Source organism: Pongo pygmaeus, chromosome 2 (genome assembly GCF_028885625.2).
Source record: "Pongo pygmaeus isolate AG05252 chromosome 2, NHGRI_mPonPyg2-v2.0_pri, whole genome shotgun sequence".
NCBI classification, from domain to species: Eukaryota; Metazoa; Chordata; class Mammalia; order Primates; family Hominidae; genus Pongo; species Pongo pygmaeus.
Genome location: NC_085930.1, coordinates 176,815,145 through 176,833,686, shown reverse-complemented (window position 1 = coordinate 176,833,686; position 18,542 = coordinate 176,815,145). Strand labels below are relative to the sequence as shown.

General features: G+C 35.0%; 1 protein-coding gene across 4 annotated transcripts in view; it reads left to right on the top strand.

Moving 5' to 3' along the window:
- Positions 1–15,520, top strand: part of PDCD10 (programmed cell death 10) — a 56,662-nt gene extending 41,142 nt beyond the window's left edge. For all 4 annotated transcript variants that reach the window (XM_054481484.2, XM_054481481.2, XM_054481482.2 and 1 more), the window contains 5 exons: positions 2,995–3,112; positions 4,389–4,515; positions 12,388–12,466; positions 12,765–12,847; positions 15,037–15,520. In XM_054481484.2, the coding sequence (XP_054337459.1) occupies positions 2,995–3,112; positions 4,389–4,515; positions 12,388–12,466; positions 12,765–12,847; positions 15,037–15,118 (489 nt within the window). In that variant the 3' untranslated portion in view covers positions 15,119–15,520. The remainder of the gene's footprint in view (positions 1–2,994; positions 3,113–4,388; positions 4,516–12,387; positions 12,467–12,764; positions 12,848–15,036) is intronic.
- The last annotated feature ends 3,022 nt before the right edge of the window (positions 15,521–18,542 follow it).

Here is an 18,542-nt window from a genome sequence, read left to right as displayed (position 1 = left end):
TTTTGTGCAGTTATAATTTAATATTCCCTCTGTATATTTGTTTATATTTCTTTTAACTGCAAATAACACTATGTACAGTCTGTATTTGCGTGTGAGTTTTGATACGTTTTAACTTTTTAATAATTTGTATCTATTTTATGATAGTAAATACTAAAATATACTAGTGGATACCTATATTTTATGTGTTCATAACATGTTTTTATTATTTTTTTCACTACTTATAGGCTACTCAGTTTGTCTAAGCTTTTTCAAATTGTTGCTGATCTCCAAACATTTTTCCTATATATTTATTGAAAAGTATCTGCATGTAAATGAACCTGAGCAGTTAAAACCAGTTCTTCAAGGGTCAGCTATATTCTACTTGATTCCCTCTCCCCCTTATCCTCTCTGAGAGGTTCCGATAGGTTGGCTTCCAGGTTGAGAATCACTGATCCACAAGAGTGTATGTTACTGCCCTTCAGTTTATATTTTCTTACAGCTGGATTCTTTACAAAGATTAGACACCCTACAGGGTTCATGTTGTATTCTGAGGGAAAACCTAGAGTTGTAGATTGTCCCTCTGATTTAAGACCATATTTATTCATTTTGTCATCAGAGCCATTTGGTAAATTCAAGCTTTTGAAATAAGAATTAGCTTAACCAGGTTTTTAGCCAGGAGATACTAAGACTACTCCTTCCAAACGATGTACTGAGGTACCCGGTGGCCCATAGCAAATACAGAGGGGTGCCACGAAGTATTTTAAAATTGTGAAGGTGTACAGTGATACTGAACATCTGTTTGACACTGCATGGACTCCTAGCTTGAGATGGATTGCAGTTCAGCATATTGGATTGTCCTTCACTGCTTTCGTTGGTGTTAGATCGTTGAGAAGCTGGACTTTTTGGCCAGTGCTATGATCTAACAGAAGTACCAGAAAAAATATATCTGCAAGAGGAAATGAGAGGGGCAAGGTCCAATCTAAGATCAATGTTTGAGAAATTATGAAGTACCCAGTAGGCACACACATCCCAGTAATAAATGACGATAGTTACTTAAGAATGGAGTAAAAATTGTTTTTTTCAATTTATGTGTATTATTTTTTGAAAGGCTAAGTGGTTAGGACACTATACTTATTAAGTTGTTTGGACCTAAGTATTTAATAAACAGCACTGTGAGGTATATCTTTTGGCACTAAGGGCACTGAAAACTGAAGAAGTTAGGGACCTTTGTGAGACTTTTGTAATGCTCTAGCTTTAGCATTTTGGGGTCCCAGACCAGCTCGGTATTGAAAACTTTATTCTCAGATTTTCGGCATTTAAACCTTTCAGTACTTTATTATAACTTAATCAGAGATATGCTTTTCTTTTTTCATCCCCTACAAGCACATAGAGAATGCTCCCCCTCTCCCCAAGATAATTCATTATGTAGGAAGATTATTGCTAGATAAGATAAAGTATTGTTACTGAATGCTACGTTATATGTAATTTTGTGGCAGTTCACTGCATTAATGCTGTAACAACACGTCTTAAGCCATATTTGGACATCTTATAAAGGAAACTCCTTTTTTAAAAAACACAGTTTTTTTTGTTTTGTTTTGTTTTTAAGACGAGGTCTTATTCTGTATCACAGGCTGGAGTGCAGTGGCATGATCATAGCTCGCTGCAGCCACGAACTCCTGGGCTCAAGCAGTCCTCCCATCTCAACCTCCCAAGTAGCTGGGACCACAGCCACACCCCACCATGCCTGGCTAAAAAGTAGATTCTTTTTAAAATATATATCCATGGAAGGAAAAGTCGACATAGGCTATAAAAGAAAGAGGATTCAGTCAAACACAGTTTATTGTTACTAATCATCTATCAAAATGATTTTCCTGAATAGTATTTGACAGCGTTTAAAATGATCCCAAGATTGGGATAAATGCGTGTATTTTCTTTTCTCATTTCATCCCACAACCTTTCAGTTTTTGATACTTGAGGTCTAATGAGAAACAAGATGTTATAATGGAAAGAGCAATAGGAGGAGAAGAAAACTGTATCTGCAATGATAATCAATGGAATTGAAGAGGCAGAGGTTAAGTGTGCTTGACACATAAGAAAACAAAAAGATTGCCATCTGATTAAGATCGTAAATTGTGTTTCTATTTTGCTGTTTAATATTAGGGCAAAAAGGAAAGAAAATCATCAGCATAATGATTAAAATTGGCAGGCATCCTACAGGAAACAAACATCAAGTGTGATTACAGAATTTACTGGGAAAAACTGAAATCTGAAAATTAACTCTGGCTTTGGTAAACTCAGAACTCTATGCCCAGTCTTGAAATGGCTAGAAAATTTTAGTGTCCTGGGGAGTCTAAGTAACATAGAACCAATGCAAACTCAATGAAACAAGCTCAAAAGGTAGTAAAAGGTTTAATGATGTTCTAGAAACCAGTGAAGGAAACAGTCTTGCTACAAAAATAAAATAGGAAATGAAAATCATTGTGTGGGAAAATAGTTAAGGTATTATTATATAGGTTCAGTAAAACCTTCAAAATAAAACCTTTTTTGTTTTTCCTGGCATTCTCTTAATATAAATGGAAAGAATATGCAAAACACTAGTCAGATGAGTTAATGCTTGATCCTTGAGTTGCAGTATTAGCACATTAAAAAAAGCTTAAAAAATTATCAAGATATTTAAAGTAATGAGAATAGCAATTGATAGATTACTAAAACATATATAATCCTTATTTCTATCTTTGTTATTAGTCCAATTGCAAAAGAGTATAAAGAAGAGTAGAAAATACTAAGTTCTTTCTGTTCAAATGGAAAATGGAACCTTAGTCATAGTAAAGAGTTGGGTGCACAAGCTCTAACAAAGCCTTAGTGAATGCTATCATGACACCTGCTTTACAAAGATTTCTGCCCTTAAAAGTTATCAGTGTAAGATGTTCCCAACAGATTCTAAACAATTAAACTTTGGCTTTAAAATGTTGATTCCTTATCTGTATTTCAAAACTAGTTTTCTCTTTATTATAGGCTGAAAAAGAAAATCCAGGTCTCACACAAGACATCATTATGAAAATTTTAGAGAAAAAAAGCGTAGAAGTTAACTTCACGGAGTCCCTTCTTCGTATGGCAGCTGATGATGTAGAAGGTAACGGACAGAAGAACCTTGTTTAAGTTATACAGTTGTTGAATAGCACTTCCTCTAAATCATTATCATTTGACTAAAGGATCTTCCTTCCCTACTGTTTTCCCTCCCTCCCTTCACTTATGATGATGATGGTGGTGGTGGTGGTGATAGTGGAAGCTAATGTAGATAAAATAGAAAAATGGTTTTTCTTGCTTTTTATATTTGTGAGATTGAATTACTTGAACTTTGTTTATGCTGCATGCTTTTATTTTTCCCCCCTTTATGTTTGGTGAGTTTCAGTTTTACTAAAAGCTAAGCTATTTGGAATGTGTTGACTTTAAGCAAACAACAGTTTGAAAGTAATGAGGTTTTTGTTTGGTTGTTTTTTTAACTTTAGTACAGCATCTGTTTTTCAAGCACAGATTTAAGAGAACAATATAACCATCCTTTTTGCTTTTCTTATTTTTTTTTACTTGAAATTATCTAGACATTGGTTTTACTTAAGTTTAGTAGCAGTTTTCCCACTAATTTAGAAAAATGTGGACATATAATTTCCCATAATTATTAAGGAAGAACAAAAAGCAGGTATTTTAACTGATTCCATGATTATAAGAAAGCCCTTATCATTATTTAGAGTTGAGCATTTGCAGCCCATTAGGCCATAATATATTGATGAATTGGTAGAGTTGTAATGCTTCCAAGTCTACAACGAATCTGGTGAAGTCTCCTTTCCAAAATTGGTGTTCTGTGATCCCAGCCCGTGTGTTGGATTTGTGCTGGTGTTTTTGTTTTTAAGTGAGATTTCAAGAATGTATGAAAGATTTTATTAGATTATTTGGGGTTTTAATATAATGAAGCAATGTATATTAAATATAGGGGTTTTAAATTTTTAATCTTTCTAATTGGCAAGTAGATATTACCTTTGCACTAGTTATGACACTCATTATTTAAGGTTTCCTTGGGAAATGTAATGTCAGAGTACTGATGAACTTAAGCCTCCCTTTTAAATCTGTTTTTTTTGTTTTTGTTTGTTTTTTTAAGATTTCATGGGATTTTCTTTTATCCCAAATTGGAAATATTTATTCTTTCTTTTTGTGATACCTTACTTGAAGGGAGCCCTGCTGTTGTTACTGGACTAAGTCGAACGCTAATGAATTCTGCTTTGCAACCTTGTCTTTCCTAATTATCTGGCCTTTCACCTTCCCCACCTGCCTTTGACCAACATTGGAAATTCTTAGATGTGATGAATTTGGCAGAGAGTCGCAGGATGTTTTTTATTATGTATTTATTTTATCAGAGTATATGATTGAACGACCAGAGCCAGAATTCCAAGACCTAAACGAAAAGGCACGAGCACTTAAACAAATTCTCAGTAAGATCCCAGATGAGATCAATGACAGAGTGAGGTTTCTGCAGACAATCAAGTAAGCAATTATTTGTTTTGTTTCTTCTTTTCTTAAAAGTACTTCCCAGGAACTACTCATCTAAATTTTTTAATTTTGGTATGACATTAACTTGAAATGCTTATTTGAAATAAAATCTCAAATTTTTAAATACCACATTTTACTAACTTTATGGCATTTGGTTTCAGAGTACAACATTTTTTAGAATGTTTAATTTAAAAACAATAATGGAATGTGCATAAACTGGAATGTAGTTTGAACTACATAAATGATGGGAAGATATAAATGTCAGATAAATGAATAGAGAAACTGGATATATCCTAGAGATTGGTAGTAAGAGATACCAAAATTGTTTTTATATTTCAGAAATGGCAGCAGTCATTAAGGTAAGTAATATACTCTTAGGCATGAGTAGTGTTTTCTAAGACTGACCAAATAGCCTCTAAATCCTTGCCTTTGGGGGATATAGGTTAAATAAGACCAAGAATACGCATGGGGCCAGAAGGCTGGCTGGTGAGCAGCAGCAAGAAGGGTCATCCTAGAGCAGTAGTTCTCAGACCAGGGATACTCTCTTCTGGAGTACAGTGAGGGGTGAGAAGGTAGGGGATTGAGTGAAAACATAATCCCTACATAAGTATCTTTAAACTAGAGAGTCTGATAATTTTATTCAGCCTCAGTGGATAAAAAACAAAGAAAGCTGGGAATACCTGCAGTGTCACTATCAATGCATGGTTTTGGTGAAACCATAGATAGATAGTGCTGGGAAGAAAAGATTTAGTGCAGGTCTTTTTCTGGAAGAGGCTGTGACATATGTGGTAACTTTGAAGAACCTGAGGAGACTCACTTGGAATAAATAGTAACATTCGTCTTTTGGAGCTTGGGCAGTGGGAGGAGTGGCAGCAGCCAGGCAGCCCAGCTTCGTGAAGGCCCTCAGCATGCCATGGCCCACATGCATCCGATATGCGCCTTCCCCGCTTCCAGGATGCCCAAGAGGATGGTCAGCTCAGCTGATGGGACAGTGAAGGAAGAGCCCAAAAGGAGATTGATGTGGTTGTCAGATAAACCTGCTCTTTCAGTAGTGGAAATTGAAGCCCCAGAAGGTAGCAGGAAAGCATAAATCTTCAGGCAAAAAAGTGCAAACAAAAGAGAAAAGAGTAGCAAAGTGAAAACAAGCCAAAGTGGCTAACTAAGAATAACAATTTACCTGCAGAAAACAGAAAAACTAAAACTGAAGAGAGTCCAGCCTCTGAAGCAGGAGAGAAAGAAGCCCAATCTGATTAATATCGCATACCATGTCTTATCAGTGGTTCCCTGTCTCTCTTCTTACATAATCCAGAGGAATATTTTTATCAACTATGTTGTAAATGCATGTTTTTTAGTAGCTCTAGAAACATTTAAGGAGGGAATTCCACCGCATCCCATTTTTTAAGTGTAAATGCTTTTTTTTTTTTTTTTTTTTTTAAAGAGGTGAAATAATTTAATTTGCTAGTTATTTTTTGGTACAATGAGGAAATAATGTTGGATATTGAATTATGGGAAGCCTTGACTGTTATGGATGTCAGCTTAACATTCCATAGATGGGTGGTTAGTTTTTATATCCCATAATATAAAGCATACTAAATGGCAAAGTGGAGTCGCAGTCCTGCATTTAATGTCTTGAACATTTTTAATTACTTCACTCTGTCACCCAGACTGGACTGCAGTGGCGTGATCATAACTTACTGCACCCTCAACCTCCTGGGCTCAAGCAGTCCTTCCACCTCAGCCTCCAGAGTAGCTAGGACTACTGGTGTACACCACCACACCAAGCTAATTTCTTTTTTTTTTTTTTTTAATTTTTAGTAGATACCACATCTCCCTACATTGCCCAAGCTGGTCTCTAACCTCTGAGCTCAAGTGATCCTCCTGCCTTGGCCTCCCAAAGTGTTGGGATTACAGGAGTGAGCCACCACACCTGGCCTTAAATTACTTCTATTCTTCATATTGTTTTTTAGTGGAATTGTTTCCTTGGGCAAACCACTCCTTGAGCCTGGCTCTCCCTATCAGAATTGTGTGCACTCTGTAACATGGTAGTCCTGTTTTTCTAATAACTTTGTTAATGTGCTGTGAAAGATTAAAGTATATAGTGTATATGCTATTAAATTGTGAATCGGTGGGACGTATGTGACAGCTTATCAGCATTTGAAGGTACTGGTACTTGATAGCCTTTTAAGGAAATTTTGCCTCAATTGTAAGCTGGAAAGTCACTGGAATAACTTTAAAGAATAATAATGATACGTGGCTTTTTAGATTTTGCAGTACCTATGTTCAGAATTGTGTACAAGTTGAAATGTCTGTGTACTGATCCTCAACACAAGTGATGAAATCTCAATTATGAAAGAAAAAGAAAACATTCATCTTTTGAAAATAGTGTTCTTTGTCATTCACATTGAGAAATGCTATTTTAGCTTGTTTGGATACCTAGCTAGTTTGGATACTCTCTTTTGAGTCACATAAAGAGAGGAATATGTCCCATAGAAAATAACGGTTTGTGATAGGTATGCAACCCAGCTATCAAGGAATGACCCTACTCTTTGACAATAATTAAGGGCCAGGAATATAAAAAAGGCTTTTAATGGAATAGCCAAAATCTGTGTCACAAGGGACAAACACTAAGGGTTTTTTTGTTTGTTTTGTTTTTGTTTTTGAGACGGAGTCTTGCTCTGTCGCCCAGGCTGGAGTGCAGCGGCGCACCATCTCGGCTCACTGCAAGCTCCGCCTCCCGGGTTCATGCCACTCTCCTGCCTCGGCCTCCCGAGTAGCTGGGACTACAGGCGCCCACCACCATGCCTGGCTAATTTTTTGTATTTTTAGTAGAGATGGGGTTTCACTGTGTTAGCCAGGATGGTCTCAATCTCTTGACCTTGTGATCCGCCTGCCTTGGCCTCCCAAAGTGCTGGGATTACAGGTGTGAGTCAATGCACCCGGCCTAAGGGTTTTGTATTTTACCTTTCCTATAGGAAAGCCCCAGCTTCCTTTTCTACTTTTAATATGTGAAGGGGGAAGATAATCAACTGTTTATGGAGTTTTATTTTTAATCTGGTACAAGCTGAGCATCCCTAATTTGAATATAAAATTCTAAATGCTCCAAAATCCAAAACTTTTTGAGCACCATGACATGACACCATAAGTGGAAAATTCCACGTCTGACCTCATGTGATGGATGGGTTGTAGTCAAAACACAATCAAAACTTTGTTGTATGCACAAAATATATGCATATATGAATGCACTTTATGAAACATAAATGAATTTCATGTTTATACTTGGGCCTCATCCCCAGGTCTAAAGACTTCTGGTCTCAAGCATTTTGTTTAAGGGATACTCGCCCTGTATAGTTAAAGTAAACATGTTTGGCCTGTAAAAGGATAAATTGTCAGTGATCCCAAACTTGGTTGTTTAGACTATTTATTTCTAAAGTTTTCAAATAATTTGGTAAGTTTCCATTTGCTTTGGTAATCGTGTACTTGTTGATGAGCCATGATACATTTCTATGAAGATTTGACATTTAAAATAATATTTGCAGCAGATTTTGCTTCAGATCATCGAAGTAGGTTTATATAATCAATGTCATCTTAATAGCAATCATTTATGTCGGACTTATTATATGCTAAGCACTATTTTAATCACTTTACATATATTTACTTATCACAACAACCCAGTAACAAGTGAGGAAATTGAAGCAGGCACAGAAAATTAGGTAAGGCCACAGAACTTACCTATTAAGTGGTAGAGCTGGATTTGAACCCAGGCAATCTAATGCCAGGTGTTCACTGCTGTTTCCCAATCATAGACTTCCAATGTTGATGTAATCTGGAGATTGAAAAATAGTTTCTGACATTTGAAAGAAATGTGAAAAAGGATATTTTAACATAGAATGCCAGTATATGAGAGAGATAACAGTATTGTGGTTGAAACTGGGATAGAAATGTAGGCCCAGAGCCCTCATCTTGTCACTTTGACATCCTCTTTCCCCTTACAGAGTCCCTGAGACATCTCTGCTAAACCGTCTGTGACTCTAGGGAGCTGCAGTTTGAAAACCACATTAGTAACAGCACATTTTAGTCATAAGGAAATTGAGCTTAAGAGTCTTGTCCATAGTCATTGACAGAGGCTTTCTTTAGGGTGTTGTTTCCTTTATGAGGGAGTAATAATACTTCAGTTCTGGTTTCTAGAGTGTACTGATCTAGCACAATTGAATTAAGAGTAATGGTGGCAGTGAAAATTTACTTCCTGCAGTTTGAGGAGGGATAATTTGCCCTGGCAAGTTTGTCGATATGTATGTTATTTCTGAGACTAAAAATTCAACCACATATGAATAGCATAGATAGGCTAAAGTATAATTATTTGTATCAGTGTCATATATTGGTACATTTTCATGTATGTTCTTACCATTATTAATTGACAAATTAGTGGATAAAATTGCACGAAAATAGAAAATGATTTCTTCTTCAGGCATTTCTCCAATATTTTACTTATATCTAAGGTAGTTATCCCCTTTATTCATTTTAGCAACATTTTTCAATAAGCATATGTCATATACATATTACACCAAGTACTATAGGTGATGCTATAGATTGTATCAAAGTACAAGTAAAAAAGAATCCTGACAGTTAATAAATATTCAGGCAATTTTGAATATATTAGCAGACCTAGGTTTGAATCTCCATTCCAACATTTAGCTATGTAACCTTGGATATAAGTTGCATAACTTCTGTCATTTTAGTTTGTGCCTCTGAAAATGCGGGTAATGACTTGTGAGAATTGAAAGAAATGATGTACATGAAGTGCCTAGCACAGAACCTAGCATACATTCGACAGTACATGCTATAAAGCATTGTGAAATGAGGATTTTCCTCCCTTTTCTCAATGGAGTTGATAAGGAAAAATGATCCAGCAAATATTTTAAAAGGCCTTTTGATCAGTGAATGTGTGTGCCTGAGTACATTTGAGCTATGCAAATATGTTATAAAATTAATTTGTATTTTTTTTGAAGTCCAATACATCTCAACTAATGGAAAACTAGTGGAGACTCGTGATTTAACAGACCAAAATAAAAAAGCCAGGCATTTATTTACTGTTTGTAATCTGCATTTGCATGTTCTTAGGCTAAAATTCAGCAAGGTTTATTTGTTTTAAGTTAGGAGTTTTCATGAAGGGTTCAGAATAGATTTTTTCAGAGTTTTCCGGTCTAAACCAAACTCAACATATAGCAGAGGGATTCCCTTTCATTAGTGCATTTGCATAAACATGTATCATGCAGATTTGGGTGGCATGATTAGAAACTCTACTTTTCCATTGCAGTTTTTTGATAAGATGTATGTTTACGTTTCATCTGAAGCCTTTGCCTTTCAGTGTATGTTTCGCAAAGCTGCGCTATTAGGTTGGTGCAAATTGCTAAGTTCCTTCTTCTACTCATACTATCTGCCTCTTACCACAGAATTCATCTGCACCAAGCCGCATTCATTAGTTATTCGATATTTATTTTACCCTCAAGATTTTTCTCAGTTCTTTATCTGGTTAATTGTCTGTAGTGGTTTTTTTGTGCTGGTATTTTCTCTCATAGGAAACAAACTCTCTGGTAGTTACTAATATAATTTAGCTTCCCTATGTGTACACCTTGGTGCCATAAATGAAAATACTTTTCTGTGTATATATGGATAACATAATATTTGACATACATTGCTGCAGATTGTTTCTAGAGAACATTTTTTCTACAATTTGGTAGGCATTGAATAGTCTTTTGCCTCGTGTCCAAACAGAGGCTTAGGAATAAATGGCCTTGGTTGACAGAGAGCTCTGTTCCAATAAGGCATTAAACCTTAGCTCCAAGTTTTCAAACCTGACTCATCAGCAGTCACCTGAGGAGTTGCGCCTCCCTCCACTCCCTTTTAAAATAGAGATTTCCAGTATTTATCAGCAGGTCTCTCTTTTTTTGTCCAGCAAAACCCTCCCTTCTTCTCCCCTTGTCTTTTTGTCTCCCTAGGTGCATGAGGCAACATGTTTCAGACCCACTCTTTTGACTGGTAGAATCTAGCCATTGTTATTGTATATGAAACATACGTTCATCTTGATGACTAGCCCTGGAAACACATTTTATTCCTCTTTAGCAGAATATTGAAATACACTACAAAGTGAGACTATATAAACTTCTGTCTGATCACTATGTAATTTGCTCCATTATATTCCATTTTAAATAACTCCATTGTGGATTTGGAGAAGCTTGCATATTTGGAGATTTGACATTTTTTATTTGTTGAAATTGTAATTTTTCTATGACAGCATTTTTTTAAACAGTGGTGGGTTTATGTCCATCACACCAATATACAAAGATTCAACTTAAGCCATAAATGAAAGGAATAGTTATCTAATTAAAAACTGCTGTTACTAAACCAGAGGCAAAAAAAATTAGACAGATAACATTTATGTAAGACTTACTGTCCTACTTGAATATGTAATGTTTCAATGTTTCAGCCCAATACCAGTGTTTGACCTGAGAGGTAATAAGTAAAATATTATTGAAAATAATTAATGAAAATGTAATTACTACTTCAGAGTACTCAAAAATACTCTTTTAAAAAATATCAAAATTCTGTATGCTTTTAATTCTTAAAATTTCTACATGCTTATTTACTGAAAAACATGCTGGGAAACACCCACATGCACACAGAAACCTGGACACTGAGGTTTTTTTCCCCTTGAAATAGGAATGTTGAAATGTTTTAGACAGGAAATAACTGAAATCTGACATTTGTAATTAGTATTAGTAATAAAATGTTATGTTTAGGATGGTGCAGATTTCCATCTTACTCATTTTTTCACAGTTGCATTGCATTTGAAGTTTTTGTTGTGACTAACAGCTAAGAGAATGGCCGTGAAAAAGGTTTGTCGTAGAGAATGTGAGACTATTTGAGAATGCAGAATTACATAAAGTTCAATTTGGCAGAAAAAAATTGCTATGAGGTTAAAATGTGGAAATCGAAAGGGACTAGATAGAAAGGCAAAAAAAAGTTCAGAAAAAATGGTGCATGGATAAGAAGAACAGTCAACTCAAATGAGAATTATTGATTCCTTCTTTTTTTTCTTTAGAAAGGGGAGGGAGATGATGATGCATATATAGTCAAAGGATGATTGCTGGGAAGGTTAAAGTGGAAGAATATTGTGATGTTGTCTCCCCTAGTAATTTAAATATTATATTTTCCAAAGGGAATAGTGACTGACAGCAAGTGTTTGAAAGAGGAGGATATTTGGTTGCTAGATAGAAGCTAAAAGTGTCTATAAAAGAGTAAAGGAGGAGGTATTTCCTCAGGGGAGAGGAATATTTTCTGAGGAGGAAATATTTTATGTTAAACATCAAAACTAATAGGTATCTAGCATACAGCATTGTTAAATACAGAATTGAGTTATATGTAATGGAGAATATTATAAAATTGTTCCTTGTTCAAATAACAAAAGTAGAGAACATGGTAGCTTGAATTTAGCTACATTAGCCAGAGCAAAGAAAAATTTTAAAATGGGAAAAGACAGGCATAGGTAACGTTTATCTTTTTATAAATTAGAGTAAGGAACGCTTAATGAAATGTGATTGATTTGAGAAAGTTGGTTTTGGTTGGCAACCTTTGGTCAGCAGTGCAAGAGAATCAGGATTACAGAGGGGGGGTACAGGCTAAAATCCCCACTCCAACCAGCTAGCCAAAAAGTCTGGCTGTTCTTGAAGTGATTGCGCTTACCATAATTAAGAGTGTACTGTGATTAGATTAAGAGTGTACTTAATTTCTTTCAAATGTAGCTGATGTTCTTTTCTCTCACAAATTTCTTTCAAATGTAGCTGATATTCTTTATTCTTTTCCCAACAGGGATATAGCTAGTGCAATAAAAGAACTTCTTGATACAGTGAATAATGTCTTCAAGAAATATCAATACCAGAACCGCAGGGTACGTTTAGTAGAAGCCTTGCTAGTTGACACCCTAGATGTTGGTTTATGCCTAGTTGTTTTATTGACTTAAAAATAAGATTGATTGTTGGAAATAGTTTTGTGTCATTAACCATTGAGTTTATTCTTGAATTTAAATATGCCTTTTTATTTAAAAGTGAATACTCCACAATTGCTTATTAGTAATATTCATATAAAGTGCATCCCATATCCTGTGTAATCTCTTGTCCTTGCCTTTGGCTTTTGTGATTATTTCTCTTATTTAGTACTTTATTTCTTCTTATATTTTGTGACTGTAGGCACTTGAACACCAAAAGAAAGAATTTGTAAAGTACTCCAAAAGTTTCAGTGATACTCTGAAAACGTATTTTAAAGATGGCAAGTAAGTACTGTAATTTATCCTTTACTTTTAAAATTAAATAGATTATGTGGTTTTATATGATGTGAAAACCACATAAATTAAGCCCTTTTACTTTATTATTAGTACTCCAGGCAACTGATAATGAAGGCAGACCATTAACAATAGAAAATGAATGGTTGCTAATCTAGCCATAACTCCTTTCTAGAACAGGAGTTATCAGACGCTTTCTGAAAAGAGCCACATAGTAAATATGTTAGATTTGGTGGGCCTGTTGCCATTATCCACCCATCTCTCCTGTTGTAGTACAGAAACAAGCCATAGACAATGTACAAACAAGGGGGTGTGACTGTGTTTTAATAAAACTTCATACAAAATTCAAATTTCAGTATCTTGAAATAATTTTTACCTGTCATATAATATTCTTCTTTTGATTTGTTTTTTAACCATTTAAAATTGTAAAAGCAGTTTTAGTTCATTGGCCTACTTTATACACTCCTGAAACAGTGGTTCTCAAACTTTAGTGGCATCAGAGTCATCTGGAGGACTTGTTACAAATTGCAAATTGCTTGAGGGTCCCACTTCTAGAATTTCTGATTTCGCAGGTCTAGCATGGAGCCCAAGAATTTGCATTTCTTAGAAATTTTCAGGTGATACTGACATCACAGGTCTATTGAGAACTACTGCACTAAAGTTAAAGCAGTAGTTGCCAATCCTTTCTGTGCATTAGAGTCACTTGAGGACAGTTTTTAAAAAATTCCCACTGCCTAGACCCCACCTGCAGAGATTCTGATTGAATTGGCTGGGAGTGGAGTCAGGGTTTAGATGTTTTGTAAAAGTGCCAAGATGTTTTTAAAGTGCTGTAAGGGTTTTGACTCACTGTCCTGGAAAGAGGCTTTCACAGCATCATTCTATAAAATAGGAAATATACTAAAATGTAAATTGGACATTATTTTTTAATTTACATATAATTGGTTGTGATGCACTATAGAAAACCAAGAGATTTTATATAGTTTAACATACATACATGCATACGTATAATGTATAAACTGATGGAAAGTCTGGCCGTATAGGTAGTTATTTGCACTTCAAGTCAAATGTGAGAATTTTTTGAACAAGATTATTTTTTAACAGTGCTTAAAGTCAGAAAAGTAGGGGGATGGATTTGCATTGATTCAGCTGTTTCTTCCTGGCCCTTCTCTTTTTTTTTTTTTTTTTTGGAGACAGAGTCTTGCTCTGTTGCCCAGGCTGGATCTGGGCTCACTGCGACCTCCAGCTCCTGGGTTCAAGCAATTCTCTTGCCTCAGCCTCCCGAGCTGGGATTATGGACACATGACACCATGCCTGGCTAAATTTTGTATTTTTAGTAGAGACAAGGTTTCACCATGTTGGCCAGGCTGGTCTCACACTCCAGGAGACCTCATGATCCGCCCACCTTGGCCTCCCAAAGTGCTGGGATTACAGGTGCGAGCCACCAGGTCCAGTCCCTGGGCCTTCTCTTTTGAGAAATGTCTAGGATGCGGGTACATGCTGGATATGATACTAGGAAACTGTTGAGGCCACACAATGGGACTAGGGCATCATCTCTGAATCCCAGCTGCATGAAGATGAGCCATTAGGAGAATGTGGTGGGGCTCAAAGCCAATTTTAAAGAATATATTTTTATATATTGTCAGCTCCCAGATTTTGAAAACTGCATGATTATTTTGTTTTAAAAGTATGTTTATAGTAAAAGTAGTTTGTAGTTTAGAATTTCTACCTTTTTTTAAGGAGATAAGAGAGTGGGATGAATCAGATTGGAAGTAATTAACTTTTTCTTGAGTATTATGCCCATTAATTACAGATTTTGAGATTATGATACTTTGCTAGATTTTACTTGTTAACTTCTATGAAACCACAGCTGGAGACCACATCTGAATCCTCCTTTTGGCCAGTTAACTTGTTCCACCTATAAATGAACTGGGTTGTTGAGGCGCTATCATTAGCAGTCCTCCAACATTTTATTACCAGTCAGAACCACCAGGGGGCAGTAATTACTAGATAGTTTAAAATGATGCAAGACTATTACATCCTAAATTGGAATAAAAGTTTTAATAATACTAACTTGTCTTTTTTTTTCTAAAATTGATTTCATTGCTACTGTTAATAGTATAAATCTTAAAAGGGTGAATTTTTTGGATGAAATTAATGCTTATTCTTTTCTTTTTAAACAGGGCAATAAATGTGTTCGTAAGTGCCAACCGACTAATTCATCAAACCAACTTAATACTTCAGACCTTCAAAACTGTGGCCTGAAAGTTGTATATGTTAAGAGATGTACTTCTCAGTGGCAGTATTGAACTGCCTTTATCTGTAAATTTTAAAGTTTGACTGTATAAATTATCAGTCCCTCCTGAAGGGATCTAATCCAGGATGTTGAATGGGATTATTGCCATCTTACACCATATTTTTGTAAAATGTAGCTTAATCATAATCTCACACTGAAGATTTTGCATCACTTTTGCTATTATCATTCTTTTAAGAATTATAAGCCAAAAGAATTTACGCCTTAATGTGTCATTATATAACATTCCTTAAAAGAATTGTAAATATTGGTGTTTGTTTCTGACATTTTAACTTGAAAGCGATATGCTGCAAGATAATGTATTTAACAATATTTGGTGGCAAATATTCAATAAATAGTTTACATCTGTTAAACATTTCTTTACTTGAAAAAAATGCATATATATATGTGTGTATATATATAAATATATATATATGAACAGAAGACCAAGACAACTTGGTGTAATGTCTAAAAAACTTCTAACGGGAGCTTATCAGCAGTTTATCAAATAATAAAGCAAGAATTTCTATTTTTGTCCTTAATCACTTTGGACACAGAGTAGTCAATGGAAATATTTTTGTTAATTACTTATAAGGTACTGAGTATTTTTATATGATTTCCAACCTGTTTTAAAAGACTTATGAGTAAGAGATAGCATTTTCTAGTGTTTTTGCTCTATAATGCCACTTTTTGAACTCTTGTGACAAATGTAGATTTGACTCTTAAAAATTAAGCCTTTCATGTACTGGGCCCTCATAAGCTTTGCACAATTTTTTCCCAAAAAATAGACACAATTAATAGTAATTTGAAGCTATATCAACGGTTGGATTGAAATTGTCATGAGTGTTAATATTATATACACTCTTCAACTAGGTACAGTTTTATTTCACCATAGAGAAGTTTTAAGGAAATTATGTATCAAGTGTTCATGTTAAGTGGTTTCATTTTTCAATTATAAAATAAAGGGAAAAAATCAGAATTTGCTTATCTTTTATAAAGATTTTAGATGTTAAACTAAGTTTCTGTTGGCAGTATATTTTTTTGCTGTTATGCAACTCAGTTGTTTTATTTTTCTCCATTTTAAAAAACAGATTTTTAAAGAATTATCATCATTCGCACCATAAAAGTAAAACATCCTGTTAAATGTAAATGAAAATATGTTGAAAGGAGCAAAAAAATAGGCAATTGGATGAAATCTCTTAATTAGTGAACATTTTACTGACTTGATTTTTTTTTTCTTCAAAGATATGTAGCCAGTAAAACAAATAGAATGCTGATCTTTATTTATTTTTGGCATAAACTATCATTCACTCCTGGAAGTAGATGGGTGATCAGTTGCCGAATAGACTTGTGGATATATGAAGAAAAAAGACACTGTTTTATTTGCAGCAGACTTTTTAAACATCATTTCTAACATCATCTAACATCATCACTCCTTCTGCTGTCTTTACCCTCCTTAAAAGAACTCAGCCAGTTACCAGACATGCCTCAAATCACCTGTTTTTATAAGCCTTCCATATTATCATTCCACTATCCATTATCTCTGGCTTCTGTTTTCATGAAATATTCCTCCACAAAGGAGGCTTATTCTTAGAGTACTTTAGTTTCTTATGTGATCCTTCCAACAGGGCTGAGTTTGTGTTAAAGGAAGGCCAGAGTGGCCCCAGTTAGATTCATTTCCAGAGAACAGAAAAGTGGCTTCAGAGGAAAGGAAGAGGAGGAAAACAAATTTGTTGAGCACCTTCTCTGTGTCAAGCCCTAGTTACATTTACATAATTCTCTTAACAGTCCTGTGATTTAGCTATCTTACAATTGAGGAAACTGACAGAGCTTAGGGTATGCAGCTGGTAACTGCTAGGGCCAGAGTTTAAATTTGTGTCCAGATTCCATGTTCTTTCCCCTGAACTGTACTCCCTCTATTACTGAAAATATGTCTAGTTTGGGATATTAGTTCCCAAACATCAATTTGAGAAACCTCTCCCTGGTCCACAGGAAAATGAGAAAAATTAGAGCAATGTGATTGTTTTTTCATAAATCTAACTCTAGTCATTTTAAAGGATCATGGAGATTATTGCTGTTTTAGATGTTTAAAATACTGTCTTTCCACACTTTTAAAAAATGATACAATAGTAAATTTTTTTAAAATAACTTTTAAAAGCCTAATCAGGCAAAACAGGTTGACAACTCATTGTTGAGCTGTCTTAATTGATTTAAACGTTTTATATGGAAATAATTTCAAATTTACAGGAAATTTGCAAGCATAAGAATAGTGCGAAGAACATCTGTATGTCCTTTAAGACTCAACTATTACTCAGATTTTACCCTCTTCATTTTATTGTTTGCTTGTTCATTTGTCCTTCCTTAAGTCCCCTTTACTCTGGATCATTTCCATGGCCACTTTGGTCTTTTATAGCATTGAATCGAATTTAAGTTGTGCATTCTTGGTGAGAATACTCTGTTGATGGTACTATGTCATCATGGTATGATACTGGGGGCACACAATGTCCATCTTATTGGTGATGCTAATTTTGATCACCTGATCAAGGTAATGTTCAGTTTCTCCAATGTATAGTTACTGTGTTTTATATTGCAATTAATAAGCAACCTGTGGGAGACTCTCTTAAGTCCATGCTAACAACATTTTCATCCAGGATTTAGCATGCATTGATGATTCTTGATTATTCAGTCTTCAACTTCAGCATTCTTTCCACATGTACCAGTTGGCAATTAATATTTTATTGTAAGCAGGAGCCCTGCTTTCTCCCCTGATCCATCCATTCATTCATCCATCTATATCCATCTCATTTTTACATCTGTTATTGTTATAAACTCATGCTTTTTAATGTTTTTTTAAATTAATTTTACCATACTTACTTTGATGCTCAAGTTGCCTTAGATTTGGCCAGTAGAAACTATTGAGCTGGCTCCCATGTCCTTGTGATATCCTCTGTCGTTTGTTTGAAGCACTTCATAGGTTATATAAAATATATTCCAGGATTTAGAGTCAGCAATTTATCCATAGAACCCTAGGGAATATTAGATACCTAGATCTGGATGCTGGATATACTCATTGCTACTGGGTGTCTGTTTCTACGCTATTCAGCAGACAGAACTGGAAAAGTCAAGTATGTACAGTTGGCCCTCTGTATCCATGGGTTGTGCATATGTGGATTCCACATCCCTGGATTCAACCAACTAGGGATCGAAAATATTCAACAAAATAAAAGATAATACAATGATAATTTTAAAAATATGGTATAACAGCTGTTACATATCATTTATGTTATATCAGGTATAAGTAATCTAGAGTTGATTTAAAGTATATGGGAGATTGTGTGTAGGTTATATTCACATACTATGCCATTTTGTTTAAGGGCCATGTGCATCCTCAGATTT